Raw genomic sequence first — 24526 nt, 5'->3', positions numbered from 1 at the left:
AAATAGTAATTATCCAAAATTCACAAACAATGCAACTCAATGAGAATTCCTCACCAAAGAACACAGGCTAAACCTAACAAAATAAATGTGCTCTAATAACCTTTAGCCAATACCTTAACTATTTTTTTTCCACTTCAAAGCTATTAGTTAGCCTATACCTGATTGCTTGAACTTGGTATTAAAAAGCTGTGTCTCCTTGAAAATGTTACACACATTCAAAAATGCATTCATAGCTATTTTTAGCCTTCCAGTTATCAAAACAAGATACTATATTTCAAGGCTATACTATAACTAAACGAAAGGGGGAAAAAACAGTACAGATTTCTTAGAACCTTTGATGATGATGAACTCAATACGGAAGTTTGACATTCTACAGTCAGGGCAGTCAGTTTCCTACCAGATACACTACTTTCCTTTCATTATCAGGAAGATCTGTCCTTAATCAGAATTAGATGTTTCTTCTGATCTGCAGTAAAAATACCTAATCTAAAATCTTAATTAAAAATTTGCTGAGGGGCGCCTGGGTGGCGCAGTCGGTTAAGCGTCCGACTTCAGCCAGGTCACGATCTCGTGGTCCGTGAGTTCGAGCCCCGCGTCGGGCTCTGGGCTGATGGCTCGGAGCCTGGAGCCTGTTTCCGATTCTGTGTCTCCCTCTCTCTGCCCCTCCCCCATTCATGCTCTGTCTCTCTCTGTCCCAAAAATAAAAAATAAAAAAAATAAATAAACGTTAAAAAAATAAAAAATAAAAAAAAATAAAAATTTGCTGAAAAACTCGGTGAGTTATCTTCATCAACTTGTCCCTTCAAATAAATCCAAGAGTTCCTGTATTTCAAATCTAGGTAAAAGCCACGGGGATTTAAAAAACCCCAAAAAGCTGACAAAAGTAAAGTTACTTTATGTATTAGCATATGTCCTCTACTTCTAGCCTTACACATGAATTTAAAAAAAAAAAAAATCGTAATCATTCTTTACACACCCTTTCCATTTGTTGGGATTTCCACTTTGGGACTGCAAACCGTGCCAATGTCGAAAGCCTGTGATAAGACTTGAACTCATTCAGAGAAAAAGATAAAGGAGCATCCAGGAGCTTGCCATGAACACCGCCTTTCGAAATGACTTTCCAATCTGACATGAGGAAAATACGGTAGACAGAAGAGCCTGGGTGGCTCAGTCGGTTAAGGTCTGGTCATGATCCCATGGTTCGTGAGTTCAAGCCCCACCCACATCGGGCTTTGTGCTGATGTGCAGAGCCTGCTTGGGATTCTCCCTCTCTCTCTCTCTGCCCCTCCCCAACTTGTGCTCTCTCTCTCAGAGAGAATAAATAAACTTAAATTTTTTTTTGAAAAAAAAAGAAAATGCAGAAAAACAAGGAGTGGTTAGTAGCCACTTCTTCCCGCCAGGTCGGTCACTTCTTCCCTTCTGCCTCTACTCTTGCCCGTGGCCAGAGTTTTCCTACAGAACTATCAGCCCCCACGTGAGGTCATCTACGAAGGAGAATTAGGATTTTTGGCAGCTAGCTGCCTAGACCTTCTTGCCTTCAACTAAAGGCAAATTAGGTTAAAATTCGAAGAAGGAAGAGAAAATCACATCTTACTTTTCAATCATGTACAAATTATTTCCCCCTTACCATTAGCAACCTCAGCTAAAGATGTTTTACTCTAGGCAGCAAAATATTGCTGGAAGAAAGAAGTCATGTTGAAAAAAATTAACAGAGCAATTAAGTGTGCAAGTGACGGAGAGAATTCCAGGCAGCCAATTTAATAAAGGACAGTAAGAACTAGTGACAGTAACAAAGGCTGTTTAAGGAACCAACAGCTAGGACTCAAAGGCTGAGCTACTTCTAAACTGCCCTCTAACCACTGTAAAATAAAAATATCACCGAAGGAGGGGCAAAGATGAAAAGGAAAAACAATATTCAGTCTATAAAGGAAAAGGCTCCCATGCAACTTAACGGACACAGCTCTGGAGTATCCACTTTACAGAGAGCAGAAGTCTGAGCCAATTTTTTTCCCCCCACAGATCATTTTTGGTTAAACACAGGGAAGGATCTGCAGAGAGGAAGTGTATGAAACCCTGGAAGAGGCTACTGGCAACACTGTGGAGTCACCTACCTGGAGGCGGTAAAATGCACACGGGTCCGCCCAATGCACCCCCCCTCCGTCCCCGATTAAAGACACGGTGTGGGAATTCAGTAAAATGCACATGGATCCTCCTAATGCACCCCCCCACCCCAACGCCCCCCCCCCATTAAAGACACGGTGTGGGAATTTATAAATAAGGCTCTCTGGGGTTTCTAGTAATTAAACACCCTAACGAGTCTGAATTTAGTCGTTTCCTAATATCATGCTTCCTCAGGCCAACATTACAAGGATACACTCTCAGTATCCAAGAGACTATAGGTTTACTACTGCTGGAAAGTAGATGGGTATTTAAGGTAACTCCAACTATTTGATTCTCGAGAAAAATACTGAGTCGATAAAAGGAAGGAAGTCTTTTTTGTTTTAAGTAAAAACACAAAACCCATCAAAGGCTAAGAAAACAGATATATACCAAATCCTCTTATATGAAATTCATATGTTATTGAATAAATGCAAAATAACTTTTTGGGAGAATCCAAAACTTTTCTCAAAGATGATGCCATTTTCATGGTTATTTATTCTTTAAGTTAAAATGTCACCTTTAAAAATCTATTCACAGTTCAGAATCTGCCAGTCTGCCATCAGAAATGTTAGAAAGCCAAGTTCACGACAGGGGGTAGATCTATATAATTTGCTGCAAAATGATGACACTGCCTATCTTTCCAATACAGCCAGTAACACAGTAACAGCCCTCTACCAAACAGATGTTCTGTCCACTTTGTTCTAAGCAGCTCACTTTTCCTTCTTGAAAAGAAAAAAAAACAGGAAACTGCACCCATGATTACTTGAAGAAACGATGATAATTAAAAGAGAGCAGAAAATCAGTGAAATGCCCCTAACTCTCTCAGTACCAATCTTAGGTAGTCGGTAAAAGACAAAGACAAGAGGATCACCCATTTGGAGAGGGGTGGGGTAAAAACCAGCACAAACCTGCTGCTGTGGGTACTGCATTCCTCCCATGGCCCCTGGGGTCCGACCCTGGATGCTGATTGGATAGCGCTGTGGCCCTGGGGGACCGTAGGAGCCTCCGGGGTAAGGGCTGCTCTGCTGAGGCTGAGAATGAGGGTTACTGCCCATCCCATATAACTGCGGCCTCTTCATCACCATAGGATCCATTGGGCTGCCCTGTGAAGAAAGAATTAAGACACAGATTTAAGTCATGATTTATTACAAAGGCAGAAACTGTTACACTCACATATACGTTAAAAACACAACTATCCTTACTTTTGAAAATATTAAAAACATACAATACACACAAGTATCATATCATTATGTTGTATGTAACACCTGAGATGAATATGCTCTAGGTCAATTATTGCATTAAAAAAAAGTAATAACCTGGCAAATAAAAACCTAGAAGAACATTTAAGAAAAATACCTAGATGGCTACACGACATTTATTTATTTATTTTTTGTTTACTTTTAGGGAGATTTTAACAATTAAGAGGGATCCGGTGTAAACCAGAGAAGGAAAGAGTCTGCAGAAAGAAAACATTTGCATCTAATTGCATCTAAAATCCTGCTATACATATAGGAATGAGCATGATCAGTTAATCTCACCCAGCTCCTCTTAGCTTTAAGTATACTGAGTGGTTCGCAAGGCTTTCTGACTTCAAAGTATTCTTAGAACAACGACTTTGTTTTGGATCTGAGTCTTGAACTCCTGATCAAACATTAATGCATCTGAGTGCTCATGAGAAAGTGAAAGGTAGATTTTAGATAATACAGAATGTCTAGGGTAAAAAGTTTCAAAGACTACTAGTGTGCATGAATAGGCTCCCAGACTATGAGTCACAAGCCACCTTCCCTATGTCAGTATCTTAACCAAACATAACTAGTTCAAAACTAGACTCTAAGTTTTATTTTTGGTTTAGTGAGTCAGCCCATGAGCCTCAGGGCCAAGGCCATTCAGCAGAGCCAGAACTAGAGCCTCAGCTGGGGCTTTCTTGCCCTGGGTGCTTCAAAGGAGCAATGCAGTGGTGGGGGAAGTCCCTCCCCAAGGGGCTAAAAAGGCCTGCAGCATTCATCCAACGATCCTTCTCACCTGCCGGCCTGCCTTCCTTCCTTCCTTCCTTCCTTCCTTCCTTCCTTCCTTCCTTCCTTCCAAAACCATATATTGATTCCTACTGCATGCCAGACTCTGTAATATATATGAAAACTCTCCAGAAGGCTCAAAGATTAGCAGAATAAATGAATGAAGAAGTGCCAGGCTCAAGGTGGGGAGGGACAGGGCGTAGAGTGCCGTAAGGCAGAAGCCGCAGCAGAAACCGCAGGCTCAACGGAGCCGGGCTTCCTGGTGTGGACAAGGAAACATAAGCAGTTCAGATCCAGATGAAGCAGGAATTTGCAAAGAAGCTGAAGCAGGCGGAAGCCAGTACGAGGGTGAGCCTTACAAGTCAGCTTCGGACTGCATGCATCCGGGGGATGAACCACCGGGTGCTTTCAACAGAGAGAACGATAATCGGCTCCAGCTTTCGGAAGGACTGCTCTCAGGCAGCTGGCTGGAACCAGGGTGGGCTGCCGCAGCGGGCAGGCGAGCTGAGGTCCTAAACTGGTAGCAGTGGTGGGAGAAAGCGAGCCCGGATTCCAGTGACAGGATGGGGATGCGGCACCACTTGGAGACTGACTGAGTGACGGGAGAAGACAGGAGTCCAGGGTGGCTTAATAGATGGTAAGACACCAACTGAGATGGAACGTGTGGAGGCACAGGCAGATCCACCGTCTCCCCCATGCCAGAGGGAGCCTTCAGTATGCTATGTATGAAATCTGAGCTTCCTACAGGAAATCCAGTGGAAAACATCCAGAAGGAAGGGACACAATACACTTGTAGCTTGGGGAGTAAGGGCTGAGCTACAATAACAAACGGGGGAAAGTCAGCATATAGAGGATATATGCTCCTGGAAAGGCGGTGATTTTTCTGTTTTACTCACCACTGTATCTCCAGGATGTAAGTCAAACAGTGCACCTGGCACACAGCAAAATGTTCAGTGACTACTGGATGAGTTAATCAACAGGAAGCATATAAAACCTCAAGAACTTTATCTAGGAAGAGTAGATGAACAAAAGAGCAATGCATAGAGGACAAAACTCTAGAGAATATCACCATTCAAGGGAAAGAAGGAGCCCACAAAGAAGCCAAAAGAACAGTCGGAAAATACAGGCTCTAGAGTATGGTGTCACGGAAAAGAAGGGAGTCGTGCCTCGAAACACGACAGGCATGCCAAATGCAGCCCAGGTGTCCAACAGGTGAGGGCAAAACCCTGCTCTGTACCCGACGACTAGAAGGTAACTGCCGAGTCTGGCCAGGGCAGCCTCATCACAGAGGTGAGGGCAGTAACCAAAAGACAAGGAACTAAGCCAGGAATGGGAGGTGAGAGAGGTGAGCCGGGAGCACAGACCCAAAACCCAAGTTGGGGAAGCTCCGTGACAGCCGGTCTTCCCTCCCACCCGCACCCCAGCCCAAGGCCGCAAGCAATCTTTCCCCTCCTTCCTGCACGTCTGCTGTGTGCAGCGGGCCAGGCCCCGGAGAAAATGAACACGCATCAGGGCCTGTCCTGGGGAAATGAGCGATCCACTGAAGCAGACGGGCTGAACAGGGACTGCAGTGCCCCCAGTGGACACCCTAAGTGGACCGTGCAGCGGACCCTCAGCGGGTCTGGGATGGGCTGTCACAAAGCCTTCCTGTAGGGAAGCTCAGGTCTGAGGGATTCGTAGGAATCTGCCAGGAACTGATCTCACCTGAAAGAAAACGTGGGGAGGCCAAACAGTTTGGCTCGAAATTCACAATTTCATGGGCTTGTAAGTGTGTTACTCTCACCCGTCAAGGAAATTTTGTACTTACGATGACAGAAATTTCTCAAACAATACACTGATGTTACACCACCTGTGCTGACTTCACAATTCAACACACAAACATGTATGTTGACACACTGTAACAAAACTAAAATCGAGCATTGAGAATTAAGTTTTCCCAGAATCATATAAATTAAAATGGGTGCCTAAAAAAAGCAAAATGTAATTCTTTCCCACACTTTCTTTGAAAAGATAAAATAAAACTTTCTATGAAGTGTGAAAATCAAGGCTGAGCTGGTGATTTCAGAATCCGCACAGTGAATGAATGGCCAACAGAGAGGCTGAGTAAATCAGATTTCAGGCTAAATTTCTAATACGGGGCCCTGAGGCAGCCCTATCTCCACATTCAATCTGGATTAGCCAGGGCAGAGGAAAGGTCTACTTATTTCACTTTAAATAGTGCACGATCCAAACTGGCTTAATTAAAGCAGAAGTTTAAAATGGAAAAATGATTGGAATGTCTATATTTTAATGCTACAGATAACAGTGCAGGAAATTCATCTTATCAGTGACTAAAACTGTTTCGTAATATCTATCTCATCACTGCCATAAACTCTCACAGTCCTGCTTAAAATTCAGTTAATTTGCACCCATGTCAAAAATGTTAGCTTAACCCTGAGATTTCTGAAAATCTAAAGCATGAAATACACACATTATCTGTACCTCTCAAAATGCATCTAATACCTTTCAGTGAGACTTCAGATATGAAAACAGATACTTATACAGTGCAAATTATTTAATTTTAACCTTCTTGCCTTATGGCCTTGTGTTAAGTACACATCCACACCCCAAATTCACCCTGCTGCGTATTCTTGCTATTTTTAACATTAAATAAATAACGGGATATTTCAACCCCTGCTTTTTACTACTATCTGCTTAAAGAAACCAAAGACCAAATCAAATCTAAGTCTTTTCCAAAAAAACATAAAGGCCAGGTCACTTCTCATATTCAGTTCTAACCCAAAACAATTTTACATTTTTATCATCTACACTTGAGATGATCTATTCCTGAGTATCAGTATTTTCATTTCTCATATAAGACATTTGCTGTATCAGAGACATCGTCCACATTTAAAAAGTCCTCAAATACTTTTCTAAATATGTTACTCCAAACGGGTTTTCCCTCTCCAGATACCATTCCACAACTGCTGATTCCTGAACTTCGGTTCTGTAAATTAAGACAAGAGCTTTGAAGCCTATGGTAAGTACTGCCCACTTTCAAAGACTCAACACAACTAGTGTAGGTTTGTAACTCAATGTCTCATGCAATTTTGTTTCTTGATAAGACTTTCTCATAACCCCTCCTTTGTTCAAATAAGTTTTTGTAAATATACGTATGTATGAGTTATTTACCATACATGCACGCACATGCACACACACTCTCCTAAATCTTCTGGGAAGCCGTCACATCCTACGTCACATCCTACCTACATCCTCCAAAATCCTCAGAAGGTTCTCCATTCCTAGGACGACCACACAAGAGTACAGTGTATATTTTTTAAATATATATTTGATATAAATTCTAGACAATCCAGGTGGCACGGTTAGGCTGTATTCTAGGTTACAGAGGTTTGCAGAGGCCGGCCTGAGAATCCAACTACCCTTTTAAAGATTACCCAAGTTAAAGAACAACTCACTTCTATACCTTTAGTATACTTTAGATACACTTGGTGCTTTTTACACTTACTCCTTCATTACCCCCCTTCCAGAGTACACCTACATATGTACTTACAATAAAGACATCTATGTAATTTGTTTACTACTGGATATCCAGTTAAGGAGATGGTTTATTAGTAGTTTCTTTCTGAATATAATATTTCACAAATTGAAGAAAGGCACTGCAAAAGCCACCGAAAGAACTATCCGCATTTTTTTGATCTACAATTGTATCTATGTATCTGGATTAAGTAACCGCTTAGAGAAAGAAACTCTTCCCATTTCAACCATTATCTGGGAAAATGTTCTAAATTACCAGCAACTTAAGAAAACTTCGAAGTAACATTCCATTACCTATAAAATGAAACCCAATTTGAGTAAATGAGTGTTTGTATTGGTAGGTTTTGTACCCACTAACAGGTTTCTTACCACTACTCTTTCTGAGAGATCATATGACAATAAGCTTTAACCAAAAGCTTTCAACACTGTGTCTTGCTCCAACTCTAATACTCTCTCTCAAGTGGGGCGGGGTGCTACTTATCCAAATCCGTCCCAGCGACAAGATTCCTCATACTGACGGGACACAGCACGGTCCAGGGAAGAGAGGGTGGGCTTAGCTGCCGAGTGGACCCTCACCCTTATCCCCCCCCCCCCAATTACCACCACTGTAGAACCCTGAATATATATGTTGCTTATTTCTTGGTCTTCTACTCACTAAATGGAAGAAATAAAACCGACCTCACAATAAATGTGAAAGTCAAATCAGTAAGACCAGTAACAGTTCTCAGAACCACTTACACCCACTGTCCGAAGAAGAAAACTCGAACGACGATCCTAGGATGTGGGAACGAGCCACAACAAATGAGCACCGTGGAACAGAGACACGGAAAAGGACATATGAAACAATGTCAAGTGTTTAAGAGCGATGTGCATGAATTACAGCCATGTGAAAACTCGGCTGATAAGGATCAGAGCCAGCCACAGTGACCTGTAACTGGTGGCTGTCATATCATGAAGCAATCTATGTTTACTTTTCTGCGATAATGTCTAAATATAAGTCTAAAATGCTTTTTTTTCCCCCAGGCGTGCTGCAAACATGACTATGGTTTGCTACAGGGTGGGGGTGGGTGGGAGACACAGCTGATCCACACTCGCCCTCCCCCGTCCCGGCACCCACACTCCCACTCACAGCACTCACCAGCAGGGAACGGCCGCTGGTCCTCATTCGGTCCTCACTCGGGGGGTGCCCCTGCTCTCCTGTCTGTGTAGCCCCAGGCTCACTCAAGTCCTGGTTCAAGGACAGCAGAGCGTCCCCCTCACCACACCCCAGAAACACTGTCTATGGGACGGACCCCGAAATCTCTCCTACGCCGCAGGTAACAGACTTCTGAGTTGCCTCGTGTTGTTATGGAACTCATGTACGAGTTTTTCATTTCTCAGGTGTTCCTTCTTACCTCCCAAGTAGTCTAGAATGGCAATGCCCATGCTCCGCAGCTCTGTATGTGTGTCTCACTTAGCACACCGCACAAACGACCTAGATTGTGCTGACTCAGGAACTCCACGGAATGAAGGCTGATGGCATAAAGTAAAACGTTCTCGAAAATAAAGTGTAACAAACTCCCTGGCCAATTTCTACCTTGATTCTGTACACATAAGCAGAAGACATGTAAGAAGCCAATGATGATCTACAGTGCAACATTCTTGGTCAAGCTCTTCTAATGGCATTAACATCAGTTTAAATCAAACACAGAGGCGCCAGCCACTAAAGACTTTCCTTCATCTCATAAACGTACCTATTTATGTACATATTCCTCCTCAGGCCAGAAAACCCCAAGACCCTCAGTTTCCACTGCCACCACCACCACAGAATCCCACCGCCCAGAAAACTCTCCATCCCAGATGACATCATGGGGGCCGGGAGTTGTGGGGACCTGCCCGGGGCTGCGGAACTCGTGCAGAGCGGAGACCAGGAGAGAAGCGTCCTGACTCAGGCCCACAGTCCCCTCCTCTGCAGCATGCATCCACATAGGCCATGAGACTGAAGCAGGGAAAAATGCACCCAGCATCTAACACCATCGTGCTTTTACTTATACTAATAATGACAAGACAGTAACGTGTATGAGGACCTGAACCAAAACCCTGGAACTTCGAATCTGAGTATCGACACATTGGAAGTTCTCCTTGTCGATACAGGAATGTTTGCTACGTTCTACGATGGTAAGGGAAGGACCCGAGAAGTGGAATTCTAAGACATTAGTCATGGCAGAAAAGGCTGTTGTGGGGTGCCTGGTTGGCTCCGGCGGTTAGGCATCTAATTTGATTTTGGCTCAGGTCATGATCCCATGGTTCAAGGGTTCAAGTCCCGCATCAGGCTCTGTGCTGACAGTGTGGAACCTGCTTGGGATTCTCTCTCTCCCTCCCTCTCTGCCCCTCTCCTGCTCACTCGTTCTATCTCCCTGTCTCTCTCAAAATAAGCAAATAGATTTAAAAAAGAAAAACAAGAGGCTGTTTTGTTGTTGGCTCCAAGAACCATGGTGCCCTCTAACCACGATGCCATCTGCAATGTGGGAAGAGGGGCAGGGACGCACCAAAATATTCATATACGGACTTGGAGAGACAACCACGGTGAGTATTTTTGGTTTGAGTTTCCTTCAGGCAAGTTACATAGAACATACATATGTGTGGAACCACAGAGTGAAACTTGAAAGAAGAGAGAAGGTAAGGGGATGAAGGGAAAAAATTGTAAAAATAGGACTGTAGGAAATTTTTATGTGTGCAGTTTTTATCTGAAAGAAACATGTTTTGATGTGTAATTTTAAATAAAGAAGTTTGTCACATATACATTATCATTACACAGGACAGGAGCAGAAGACACAATATTTTTTCCTAATTATATTCTACATTTAAAATACCACTGGATTTTCACTTTCCAGAATTAAGATTAGCCATAAAATATTAATATGCTGTTACATATATATAAATTAACTCCATAAACTACCAATAAAAAGTAACATTCAAAAAAAAGTACCATGCAGAAGAAGCTGAATCTTAACTCAGGGATACTTTAAAAAATGCATCTATCATGTATGTCTATCCCAAATACAGTCTATAATGTCAGAGGTCAATGAAATATCCTCGAAAAACCTATCCAAAGATCCTCCTGACCTCCATTATCAAATAATGACCAACATCTACCATGCACTTCCAAAGTACTTTAATACACGTTCACTTGATCACAATTCTTAAGATACTCTGGATAAAGGATTCAGCAATGAAACAAAGCATCTGAGAACAGAAAAGAACCTCATTGGTTCATAGGTGATGTATGTATGAACCCCCTAAGTGTCTACAACCATGAATGTTATTAATTCCTTTCTTCTCTATAACAAAAATCTGTTCCTTGTGATTTACATCCATTGGTTTTACTTAGATCCTTTTGCAGAAATCTGAAGACAGCTATTTCCTTTTTCTGAGCAAAATATGCCAAACCTTGGTCCCCTTAATACAAAAGGGACTTGCTCCTTTTTCCCAGAGCCTATCCTGGTACTAATGTGGGCTTGATCTCTGTGCTTGTTTGGTGGCCCCATCACACCTTTTTTTTTTTTTTTTTTTTTTTTTTTTAATTTTTTTGAGAGACGGGGGGCGGGGGCAGGGGGGAGGGACAGAAAGAGATAGGGAGAGAGAGAATCTTAAGCAGGCTCCAATTCCAGCATGGAACCCAACTTGGGGCTCGATCTCATGAATGCGAGATTGTGACCTGATCAAAATCAAGAGTCCGATGTTTAACCGACTGAGCCACCCGGGGGGCTCCCCCATCACACTCATGATCCATCCCATCAGATGTAATGAAACCTCACTTCTCCCCTCTTCTATTATAAAGTTGGTTAGTTGACTCTAGTGGTACAAGTTTGTCTGTATCTCTGCTTATTTTCATTTTGCTTATTTCTGGTCACCATTCCAGCCTGACGTCTAACATATTAACTGTATTTCCTATCTTGACATCAACCACCAATTAAATCAGCATGCCATTTCCATGTCTTTGCCACTGTCACTGACAAAATTATTGAAGAGGTCAAGGAAGCAGACAGAGCCTTCAGCTAACCACCAGTGCCATTTTTAAAGACTGACATAAAGCCAGGCATCAGCATTCTTGGAGGAAGGTCCTCATTATAAACCTTAGAAAATCCTTTGCACTGATGCACAGAACTCTGCTGATTCACTTACAGTGCTTACTATGCAAGCACAAACACCTGCCTTGAGTGACCACCTCTTCCCTGCTTCAAATCCCTCCATCTTTTTCATATAAAATAAACAGTCCATGGTTTAAAAAAAAAAAAAAAACACTTAGAATTCTAGACAAAAAAGGTATAAGGGAATGGCAGGGAGTTTAGAGTCCGACAGACCTGGTGTGTGAGTCCTACCTATACAACTTACTAGCTGTGTAACTTAGGTTCCCGTCTAACAGTAGGTCATGTTCACCTCTTGTGTTGCTGGGGGATTAAATGAAGTACCACAGGATTTATCACATAGCAATAGCTTCCAAAATCTTCTTTCTTTTCCTCTTAACAAATTAGCAAATGGAAGTCAGAGTGAAATCACTCAGTAATTTATTTATTTTCTTGTCTCCCAGCACACTGTTAATTAAAGGGAAAATTTTTGTTTTATTCATCTTTGTATACCTAGCACTGAGCACAATGCCTGGCATAGTTAACATGTGTTGGACAGAAGAAGCAATGACTTTCTCAACACCACATCGCCAGTTAAATAGGACTCTAACTGGAATGAAGGCTTCTTGACGGTCAATAGTACAAGAGGTAAAGAATCAAGCATCACTGCACACAAAGCTTCACTTTTCACAAGTTCAGATAAAGCCACAGCTTCCATTACTTCCTCATGTCTGTGTCCCCCAAACGTGTCTCCCTTGGTTGATTCCCTGAGCCCCAGAGCTCTATACCCAACTGCCACCCAACATTCCTGCCCGGGTGCCTAGTACCCTCCCCACCCGTTTCTGATCTCAGGGAAAGACACTCCCCATTCAGATGTACTGGTTAGGATCCCAGGATGCATCCTGACTCCTTCCTGTCCCACCACAGACATCCCTCACCAAGTCCCACCACAGCTGGACCCATCACTGCTGCCAAAGGGAATCGCCCCCTCCGACCAGACTGGCCTCCATGGGGCTCTAAAAAACCACCTACTTTCCCACCACTGGGCCTTTGACTGTGCTGTCCCCTCCACGTAGGAGCTCTATGCTCCTGGAGAACTCGGCCCTACTGTCCTGTCCTCAGACAAACCCTCTCTGAACACCAGAGTGAGGCAGGACTCCCCTCAGAAAACACTGTGCTTTTCCTTCATGGCCCTCAGGAAAGCCTGCAAGAACATCTATTTGAGTGACTATTTGATACATGTCTGTCTCCCCAGCTAGACTGTCCCACAGGAACAGGAATGATGAAGTGAGAAGAAAAATATTAAACCCATTTAGAGCTATCATCTAGATTCCACAGAATCAAGTCCAGAAAATAAGACTGCTTTCGTTCCCCACTTTGGGGCAGATTTTTATAACCTGGGAAAACCTATTATTTGCCTAATCCCCCAAGCTCAGCAACTTCTTAAGTCAATTCAGTGAGTAAATTACTGTCTGCACCATACTTTTAAATTTAATTTAGCAAATGTAATAATTGTATGAACCCAAGTATGTATGTATATGTGTGTGTATAAATATATACGTGTATATATACATACATACACACACACACACACACACATATATATGTATTTTTTATTTCAAAATTAGATTAGATCTAAAGGGAATATCAAAATAGTAACGGTATATATTTCTATTTTCCTGCAGATTTGTTATTCTCAGCGCCCAAAAAAACAAACAAAAAAAAAAAACTGTACAGCTATTACCATGGCTTTGACAATTTCTAAAATTTACATCTCTAAGTAGGCACTATCATTCATATTCATTGTGTCACAACTGACAACTTAGTAGCAGGCTTATTTAAGAAAGAAAAATCATATAGTATATTTCCCATATAAATACAGATTTAAATCAAGAAAGGAAGCTTTTGTAAGAGTATGTTAAATTTTGACTTCATCACTTTTAGCTGTGTAATGCTGAAGAAAGTCACACTTCACCTCTCTGCATCTCAGTTAACACATCTAAACACCAAGAACACTGCCACTCTCACTGTAGAGGTACAGAACTGGAGATCCTATAGTCAAGTCCTTGGCACAAAACAGGCTTTTAATAGGGATAGATTTTATGATCATCATTATTAGGTGGAAGTGCAACGTCAGAATAATCACCAAGAGGCACGGATACCCTCCACCCCTCCACTAATGTGCAGGCGAGAGAAACGCTGCTAATCAATCCTAGTATTCATTCTCCCGAAGTCCAGTAAGCCTCAGAATCTTCCACCCTGCACAGCTGCAGGGAGCCACTACCAATTATCAGATTCTGCAAACAAGCAGAAACTAACATGCTGTGTCTACCACAATGGGAAAAGCATAACGTTTGACATTGGGTAGACCTGGGTTCATAATCCTCTCCTGCTGCTGACTGGCCACGAAACGTCGGGTAAATTCTTCCAGTGCTCTAAGCCACAGTTTTCCCATCTTTCAAGTGAAGATAATACCTCCCTCAAAAAGACAACCGTTCTGAAGATGTCTGGCGTGTGATTTGCATCCACAAATAATTCCAAAGACATGCCAGAGCAGCACCTGAAGACAGACCGCGAAGTTCCTGGTTTCCCCAGCAATCGCCATGGCTGCCGTCTTGCCTCTTTGAAACTATTTCATTAACGTTTTAAAATTAACGACTTCAAAATTGCATTAAAGAAAATACCGATAGAAATATCTGAAGGTTAACAACTGACTTACCAATCTCTAGACAAAGAGTGCCTGCCTACACAGACCGCCAGCCCCCCGTGTAAACATGCTTTCTGGAGGCACGACCCCACAAAAGACCTACTTTATCAGAGCCATGATTAAGTGAAAGCATATACTGGTGGCAGTGTAATGTGACTGTCCAAAGAAAAAAAAAGTTAATATGACTAATACACAGTTGACCCCTGTACATCATCGGAGTTTGGGCACTGACCCCACACAGAGTCAAAAATCCACATGTAACTTTGGACTCTCCAAAAACTTAACTACTATTAGCCTACCGTGGACCAGAGGCCTTGCCAATATCTTAGTCTATTAACATGTATTCGTATATGTATTGTATGTTCTACATATATATGCTGTATTCTTACAATAAAGTAAACCAAAGAAAATGTTTTGAAGAAAATCGTAAGGAAGGGCACCTGGGGAAGGGTCAGTCAGTCGAGCATCCGACTCTTGGTTTCAGCTCAGGTCATGATCTCATGGTTTGTGGGATCGGGCCCCACTTCCAGCTCCTGCTTGGGATTCCTTCTTTCCCTCTCCTTCTGCCCCATCCCCACTCACGCTGATGCTTTCTTTCTCTCTCTGTCTCTCTCAAAATAAATAAACGTAAGAAAAACCATAAGGAAAAAATACATTTACAGTACCGTACTGGATTTAGCAAAAAAAAAAAAAAAAAAATCCACGTATAAATGACCCTTGTTTAGTATACACTGAAAAAGGGCAATTAAATGCATATATAATAATTCCTAGGCAGGATCCCACACTGAAGGAAAGAAGATTGCTATAGAGATGCTATTTGGACAGCGGACAAAATCAGAATAGGGACCGTAGTTCAAGTACTGCACCCAAGTTAAATATCCCAACGGTGCTAACGGCCCTGGGGTATGTAAAAGAACCACCTCATCCCAGGAAATGCATTCCAGGAAATACACTCCAGGAAAATCACTGGCACTATTAAGGAGAAAAGGGGCAGACACATGCAACCTACTCTCAAAAGCTCCTGAGAAAATACATTGTAGGTAGATCGGTGGGTGGGTAAAAGTAAGTGTAGCAAAATGTTCAACACTGATGTATCAAAGTAAAAAGTATAGGGGACCTCTCTGCACTATTCTTGAGACTGTCCCGTAAATTTGAAATTATTTCAAAATAAAGCTAAAAGAAGGGGGCAAAAAGAAACCGAAAAACCGGAATAATCACTGTATCTTTTACCTACAAGTAGGGCCCTCAATGACCACACAGTGTCACTGGGGCCTCTGGCACCACTGGGGAGGGGGCCCTGTGAGGAGGAACGCTGGGGAAAAGAAACCTAGAGAACCGAAAGAGTCAAAACACCAGAAGCGTGCACACAGAATAAAAGAAGGGTACGTGGTGAGATATAACTGGGGAGGAGTATGGGGCTGCAGTACTTTCCCTAAATGTACTAAAACTGGCAAAACACAGATTTTAACTTTTTTTTAAGTAGGCTTCATGCCCAGCACAGAGAGCAACACAGGGCCAAACTCACAACCCCAAGATCAAAACCTGAGCTGAGATCAAGAGTCAAATGCTTAACCAACTGAGCCCCCTGACTATATATTTTAAATACTTGTTAAAACATAATCCTAGGAAGGAGCGCCTGGCTGGCTCAGTCGGAAAAGCACTCAACTCTTGATCTTGCGGTAGTTACGTTCAAGCCCCACGTGGGGTGCAGCGATTACTAAAAAAATAATAATAAAGTTTTTTTTTAAAAGGAGGTTCTTATTTATTTTTTTTTTTTAATTTTTTAAAGTTTATTTATTTTTGAGACAGAGAGAGCATGAACAGGGGAGGGTCAGAGAGAGGGAGACACAGAATCCCAAGCAGGCTCCAGGCTCTGAGCTATCAGCACAGAGCCCGACGCGGGGCTCGAACTCACGGACTGTGAGATCATGACCTCGCGGGGCTCAAACTCACGGACTGTGAGATCATGACCTGAGCTGAAGTCGGAGGCTTAACCGACTGAGCCACCCAGGCGCCCCTTAAAAAGGGAGGTTTAAAAAAAAAAAATGATCCTAGGAAGCTTACACACACACACACACACACACACACACACACACACACACTTAATTAAAAAAAAAAGAAAGAAAGACCTTCCAGGTTAAAACCCTGCTCTGCTTAGAGACCCTTCCCCACAAATTACATTTCCAAGTTAGCAGCCTCAACCTTCAAGATGTAATAAAGGCTTTTCTGCTTCCTCAGGTTTCTTACTATACTTTTTAAAAGATCTCCAACCAGCTTTAAAGATGTAAATGTACCATCTTTAAACAGAAAACCTCCCTTATTTGTTTCTGTAACTTTCAAAATGTGCTTTCATAACACCCCACCTTCCCCATGGGACCCTGCTCCCTGCTCAAAGGATGTAAACAGACCTGGTTCTCTAGCAGTGCCTCCTAGGGCAGGGCAGGGCAGGGCAGGGCAGGGCGGGGCAGGGCAGGGCCGCCACCCCTCCCCCCCCCCCCCCCCCCCGCATCAAATTGTCTAGTTTAAAATAAGGAAAGCAACTATCCAAATGAAAACATTGCCAGTGTTTTAAATCTCAGTACAAATACAAAAAGCGAACTATCCCCAAACACTGGTTGACAAAGCTTCCGTTGGAGGAAGGAGAGGGTTCAGAGACCGCCAACTAATCGCCAACTAATTAACGGCTGAAGTGCTTGCTGTGCTAGGTGGAGCCTAACTCTCTAGCGCTCCAGCCATCAGGCCTTCTTTGGTACAGCAGAGTGGGGTCAAATACAGAGTCTGGAACTAAGGCTGCCTGGCCTGCATGGCAGGTCCCCATTTACTGTGTGATCTCAGGCAAATTGTGCAAATTCTCTGCACTTAAGCTTCCTCCTCTGAAAAGTTAGCATAATACAGCCACCTCGTAGTATGCTTGTAGTATGAAAGAACACAGCAGACCCAAAACACAGTGCCTGGCACATACTAACTGCTCAGTTAAGCGTGAGAGCTTGTTACTCCTGGGCAATTCCACCCCTGTGAGCCTTACAACTCCTCACGTGAAGTGAGGGATTGCAACATGAGCCCTTACAGCCCCTTCCATTCTAGCATTCTGTAATCCTAGAATCATCCCTCCTCCCTGCCAGAACTTCCAACTGTCGTGGTGAGAATCAAAAGGAATGTGGACAGTTAGACATTATTTCTCCTTTCTGCCTCATTCATTGACTAGAAATCTTATCGATAAACTGCTCTACAAGTCAAAAAGGCAGGGAAAGGGCTACAAAGAGGTCTAAAGAACTCAAAACCCAGAAGTTCAACACCCAAAGAATCAAGGCTCACCTTAGGGTGCCACACCTGCCGTCTGCCAAGTCTTCAACAACGAACCTACACTGAACCTTCAATGAACCTTCATTCGACAATGAAGCCCCTCTACACACCTCTGTGCCAGTGCACTAAGGCACACCCTTTTCTAGAATGCCCTTGCACCCCACACGCCTTTGGCAGCTGTAAACTTTAGCAACTCTTTCTAACCCCCAAAAGTACTACCAGATAAGGTATTCTGCATTCTCAGGGCTCCCACCATATGCTGCCACTATCTCATTTAACAGATACTAAACGGCTATCACAACCACTTGTAACTATGCTTACGGGGCCTCTCGTCAGCAAGCACCTTAGGGGCAGAAATGGGGTCTTCCTCATCCTAGCTCTCCTCATAGCCCCCACCTTCTCATACACAGTGAACAATCACTGTTCCTGTTACTTCATTAATAAAAAATCAAAACTAAAGAAACTCAAGTGCACCTTAACCCTTCCCTCCCTGGGCCACCCTCTCCTAAATAATACTGGACCGCCTTCTAGACGTGTCAGCTCTAAGTAATGAACACTATGACACCGGATCTCAAGACTGGCTTCTAACAGGCACTTAACGAATGCTTAGTGTATGAACGAACGTGAGAAGGACATCCAGCTGTGTCTCCTATTCCAAGTATGACTTCTCCAGGATTCAGATTATAATGCCCCACATATTGGCATTTTTTATTTCCAGCCTCGAATGTTACTATTTCTAATATTCTTACAACACCATTTCCCAAACTATGTTTATATAGCTGTTCCTGTAATTAAGAATGGGGAATCAGAGATGGGTCTGACCCAGGACCCTACACCTCCAGGGACACAGCAGCCTTGTGGGGACAAAGTAGTCTCTATGCCCAGCCTGGGGCTCAAACTCAGAACCCCGAGATCAAGAGTCGCACGCTCTACCAACTGAGCCAGCCAGGCACCCCTGTTCTGTTCATTCCTGATAGAGGTATATAAAATCTACTTTGATTGTGGGTTTGCTATTTTTTCCTATTTTTTTTTAAATCAGTTTTGCTTTATATACTTTGAAGCTATGTTGTTAGGAGCATAAACTTTCATGACTATTATAAAAAAAAGAATGGAAAATGTCTATAAAGCAGATGCCACTCTTTAAGATTCAGAATATATGTTAGCATAATAAAAGTCTAAAACATCCTACATAGAAAAAAAGACCTGTTAAACTTGGTCGTACCCAAACCTGTCTGGGCAAGTTTTTGGTTTTTAAGTAGAACACAGAAAAACATAAACCAGAATGGCAATAATGCATTCCATTTTCATTGTTAGCTAGGTCTATCCAGGTAGACAAACACACAAAGAGTAAATATGTGAGTTAGTGTGTGTGTGTGTGTGTGTGTGTGTGTGTGCATATGGCTTCTATCCCCGTTAGTGTCACAGGATGACAAAGTGCTTAGCTTACCTGTGGATTTTTACAGAGAGCTGGGTAGTAAGAGTGACAACAAGGTATTTTTATATACATAGCTGGATAGCAGGAGTAACAACAAGGTATGCTGGTCATACATCCTCAGCATTTATGGCAAATTATTAATCAAGTCCCACCTGAAACAATTTGTTAAATTGATTTTAATCACTGGGCCTCTCATGTGAAGCTTTGTATAATCAGCATTTCATTTACAAAATTAATTGCCTGATTGATTCTCTGGAGGCAGTTGCTGTCATTACCCTGCTGTCATAACTTCTGAGTAGGGTGTCACAACATGAAATTCTGACTATGAAAAGCACTGCTATTTTAAAAATGGGGGAGGGGAGAAAGGGATAAAGGAGGAAAACCAAAGAAGTCACATTACCCCCTTCAGCCTGGGAGAAACCTGAAAGTGTTTCATGGTAATTACGCTCTCTACCAATACCTACCTGCTAAATTAACTACTGTACAAATCTAGGGTTTGAGGCATAAAAGATTTTTATACCGGAAAATAACAACTAGAATGTAAAAGCACCAGAGGTAAATTCTAACATGTGTTACAAAATATGTATCTTGGTATACAAACACTCTGCCTTTCCTACACTTTCTAATAAATAAATAAATAAATAAATAAATAAATAAATAAATAAATAGCTTGACCAGAAATCTTAGCTTATGACAAATATCCATCCATTTTAAGGAAGTCCAAATCACAGAGAAGCGCACACTCACTCAGGCTTCCGAAACATCGATGTCTATTACTGTTAGATACACACACTTTTTATAGTTTATCGCTCACTATTTACCAGTCTATTGGTAATTGATGGGTCTTCACCTAAAAATCGGTCACCACAATCAATTAATAAAAATTAGACTAAAAATTAGTTTTCATGGAAAAGAAAAGGGTAAGACGAGTACAGAACGGGGAGAAAAGAGGGAACTTTTTTAAAGTTATCGAATACCATTAAAAGATCACATTACCAATATCATATTTTCAAACTAACCTGCAAAAGCATCAAGCCAGCCAAAGATTCAATTTCTCTTTACCATGAATTTGCCTTTCAGAAAGGACACCCAATTCTGCAAAAGCCCCTAAAATCTTGCCTCCTCCCAGCCCCCAGTTGCATTTCCACCATCTCAACATACCAAAAAGGCAAGGTAGACTGCAAAAAGCCAAGTTGTTTTCAGATACTTTCAAATGTGCAAAACAACTTTCATAGTACAGAGGGGGCTCATTTAAAACAATCCCCGTGCAATGCAACCCAATTCCAAATAAGGCCTCTTTAAAGGGGTCACTTTGAATCTAAAAGAGGCCTCCTCGGGAGACCAGACGTAATTTACCTTCTTTTCGGTACGCTGAATTTTGATTCATAGGTTCAGCCACAAATTTCCTTTAAAAAGAAAGATCACTTCATAAATTTGCTCTGTTATCCTGTGACCAAAGGTGTTTGTTTGCTGGCTTGGTAAAGAGAGCTAACTGGGACATTGTACCCACTCCTCCACTCCCACGATGCAGGCTAACATGACAAATTCACGGTTAGAGAACAGAAAGGCCAAGTCTCCCCAGCCCAAACACCTGCGGCTTACAAGGGCAAGCCCCCTCCTGGACCTCTCAACTACATTTAACTCCCCTGCAGAGTAAGAGCAATGGTCTCTAATTTTCACTTGGCTCACAGGGATGTGCTAAGTGTTGATAAGGTAATGTCTGCAAAGTGCTTTAAGTTCTGGTGGGTGGAAAAAGGCTTTATAAAAGCATAATAGATGCTTAGGACCACTTCTTAAGCTACACACACAATTGTTTCAGCAAAGAGAGTTCACTAATTCAAATGCATATCAATTTAACACCTTTCATTACAAAAGAACCGAAAAAGGAAGGCACAGAAATCTCTTCTCCAGGTGCAAAGGGAGTGAAGATTTTACATGAACACTGAATGCCTGCATCACCACCACCTAGGACAGGATTCTACGCTATGGCAGAAACGGCTCAGAGCATCTGAATTCTAAGAGGTGAAAATGGATGAAAGCTATAGAAACAGGAATGGGGGTAGGCATGACGGTGCAGTTGAAGATGTATATTCTGGGTTATAATTTTCTATTTGGGGAAAAGGGGGAAGGAAGTATCATTTTTACAACATACCATGTTAAAAACAGCTTGATAAAATAATACCAATTGTTGAGGTTTTAAAGACAAAATCTAGCTTCTGTCATCTCAAGGGAGGTGAGGAAGTAGGGACTTAGTCTTTTGGGATGATATATCTGAAAGCTGGGGAAGAGGTATGAAAAAATTTATGTTTATCAAAATGAGGGATGAATTAGAAAAGGTTAAGAAACAAAGATTCAAGGACGTTTGGGTGGCTCAGTCGGTTAAGCGTCTGACTTCGGCTCAGGTCATGATCTCGTGGTTTCTGGGTTCGAGCCACCATATCAAGCTCAGTGCTGACAGCTGGGAGCCTGGAGCCTGCTTCGGATTCTGTGTCTCCCTCTCTCTCTCTGCCCCTTCCCTGCTTGTGTTCTGTCTCTGTCTCTGTCTCTCTCTCTCTCTAAAAAATAAACATCTAAAAAATTTTTTTAATTTTTAAAAATATTTTTAATAATAAACTGAACAAATATCAAGGTGCAAAGCACCATGAAAGATGCTAAATGTAGAAGATGGCCCTTGATTTTAAGGAATGTACACTATAACAGAGAAAATAAGAGATGTATGTAAATAATACAAGGTATAAATAAGCTTGTAAACACCACAGGACAGAGAAAATAAAGTCCCATGAGTGCTCAGCTAAGGGTGGGTAATAACTTCTAGCTGCAAGAAACGCAAGGATTAATGAGGAATTTATGTCATTTAAGGGGTAAACTAAGAGATGAAGAAGATATACAGAAATATCAAGACACAAATATAATAACAGCCACCATTTAATGAGTGCCTACTGCGAGCCAAGCCCTATGCTAGGTGCTTTACAAATGGCATGAGACGAATTCTAACAAAAATGCTGCAAAGTACTTAATATTACACACCACTATTTTTAGTTGAAGGAAATCATCTCCTAGGTTTAGGGAACCTGCCCAAAGTCACACTACAACAGAATGGAATCAGGATTTCCCCAAGTCTGGCTGGTGCTCTTTGGAGAAGTCTCTAACAGCCATTAGGCCCTGCTCCAAGCCACTCCAATTAATAACCTGTGATATGGGGGTGCCTGGGTGGCTCAGTCAGTTAAGTGACCGACTTCGGCTCAGGTCGTGATCTCACGGTTCATGAATTCGAGCCCCATGTTGGGCTCTGTGCTGGCAGCTCAGTGCCTGGAGCCTGCTTCAGATTCTGTGTCTCCTTCTCTGTATGCCCCTCCCACGCTCCTTCTCTCTCTCTCCCTCTCTCTCTCTCTCTCAAAAATAAACATACATTAAAAGAATAATAATAACCCACGATATGGAGGGTGCCTGGGTGGCTCAGTCGGTTAAGAGTCCGATTTTTGATTTTGGCTCAGGTCATGATCTCACGGTTCATGAGTTCAAGCCCCACATCAGGCTCTGTGCTGGCAGTAAGGAGCCTTCTTGGTGTTCTCTCTCTTTCTCCCTCTCTCTCTGCTCCTCCCCTGCTCATGCTATCTCTGTCTCTCTGAAAATAAATAAACTTAAAAAAATTAAAAGTAAATAAATAACCAGTGATATGAACAAACCTGAACTGTGTCCCCCGAAAATCTGTATGTTGAAGCCCTAATCCCCAGCGTGAGTGTATCTGGAGACAGGGCCCATACGCAGGTAATAAAGGTTAAATGAGGTCATAGGGTAAGGGCCCTCATCTCACAGGACTGGTGTCCTTATAGTAAGATGAGTAACCAGGGCATTCGCATTCTTCCCCCCACCCCCCGCCCCCCACCAACACACACGCAAAGAAGAGGTCATGTGAGCACACAGCAAGGTGTGCAAGCCAAGGGAAGAGACCTCAGAATGAAACCTACCTTGCTGGAACCCTGTCGGAACTCCAGAATTGCAAGAAATACATTTGTGTTGTTAAAGCCACCCCAGTCTACAGTATTTTATTACAACATCCGGAGCAGACTGAGACGCACCACTTTTATTTTTACTGATTTATAACATGCAGCCTGAGGTCTAAGAGGGATCCCCGGAGTCCTGCCTCCTGGTATCCACACCTTTGTGCAATCCCCTCACGCGTCTGGGCAAGAACAGTGACTTGCACCCGACCCAGAAAACATAGCAAAGGTGAGGGGATTTTACAAATGTAATTGAGATTCCGAGTCAGTTGACTTTGAGTTCATGAAAACAGAATATCCCAGATGGGCCTGACATAATTATGTGGGCTCTTGAGTCCAGCCTCTCTAGAAGTTAGAGACTCCCAACAGCAGAGACTCTCTCTCTGTTGGTGGCACTGAAGAAGCAAGCCGCTATGAAGCTACAGCCACACGGAAGTGAATTCTACCAACAGTCTGAGGGTACCTTCCCCGGTCAAGCCTCCAGCTGAGAATGCAGCCTGCTGATTCCTTAGTCACAGCCTCCTGATGCCCTGAACAGAAAGCATCCAGCAAGTCAGGTGTGGACTCCTGACCCACAGAAACTCTTGAGATAATGTGTGTGGTTTATAAGTCACTCAAGTTGTTATGCAGCAAAAGCAAACAAACAAAAACTATTTCACAGCTTAGGAAAAATACTTCCCACATGGCTCCTCCTCACGCCCACAGGAGCCGCTACGGCTCAAAAACACTGGTGTTGGTGCTCTGCTATCTTCCCTGACAGGAAACCTTACAACGTACGGTCCCAGAAGTTACTGGGAGCTCTTATTTTTCCCACTTCTGACCAAAGTCCTACTTATCCTTCATTGTTTTTAAAAAAGTGTTTGTTTATTTTTAAGAGAGAGAGACACAGAGCACGAGTGGGGGAAGGGCAGAAAGAGGGGGAGACACAGAATCCGAAGCAGGCTCCAGGCTCCGAGCCATCAGCACAGAGCCCGATGCAGGGCTCAAAGTCACGAACCGTGAGATCATGACCCGAGCCAAAGTCGGATGCTTAACCAACTAAGCCACCTAGGCGCCCCTAATCCTTCAAGGATCACCTTCCCTGTCAAGTTGGTCTTGAAAAGCCCAGGCAGAATAAAACCCGTCTCTTCTGTGGCCTCGGAGACCTTTGAAGAAAACTCTTATTATATTATTTAGGCAGTCTGGTAGCAATTTTCTGTTTGTCTCCTCAAAGGCAAAGGCCAAGTTAAACGGCAAGATAGTTCACACAGATAAAAGAAAACACCCCT

General features: G+C 42.7%; 1 protein-coding gene across 12 annotated transcripts in view; it reads right to left on the bottom strand.

Moving 5' to 3' along the window:
* ARID1B (AT-rich interaction domain 1B) overlaps positions 1 to 24526 on the bottom strand; it is a 450488-nt gene that overhangs the window by 395082 nt on the left and 30880 nt on the right. For 11 of the 12 annotated variants that reach the window (XM_058736206.1, XM_058736204.1, XM_058736199.1 and 8 more), the window contains exon 2: positions 3069 to 3263. The exons of the other annotated variant lie outside the window; for it this stretch is intronic. In XM_058736206.1, the coding sequence (XP_058592189.1) occupies positions 3069 to 3263 (195 nt within the window). The remainder of the gene's footprint in view (positions 1 to 3068; positions 3264 to 24526) is intronic. 12 annotated transcript variants of the gene reach the window in all.

This window comes from Neofelis nebulosa, chromosome 6 (assembly GCF_028018385.1).
Source record: "Neofelis nebulosa isolate mNeoNeb1 chromosome 6, mNeoNeb1.pri, whole genome shotgun sequence".
Taxonomy (NCBI): Eukaryota; Metazoa; Chordata; class Mammalia; order Carnivora; family Felidae; genus Neofelis; species Neofelis nebulosa.
Note: the sequence above shows the minus strand (reverse complement) of the source record. Positions and strands in the feature narration are given on the sequence as shown.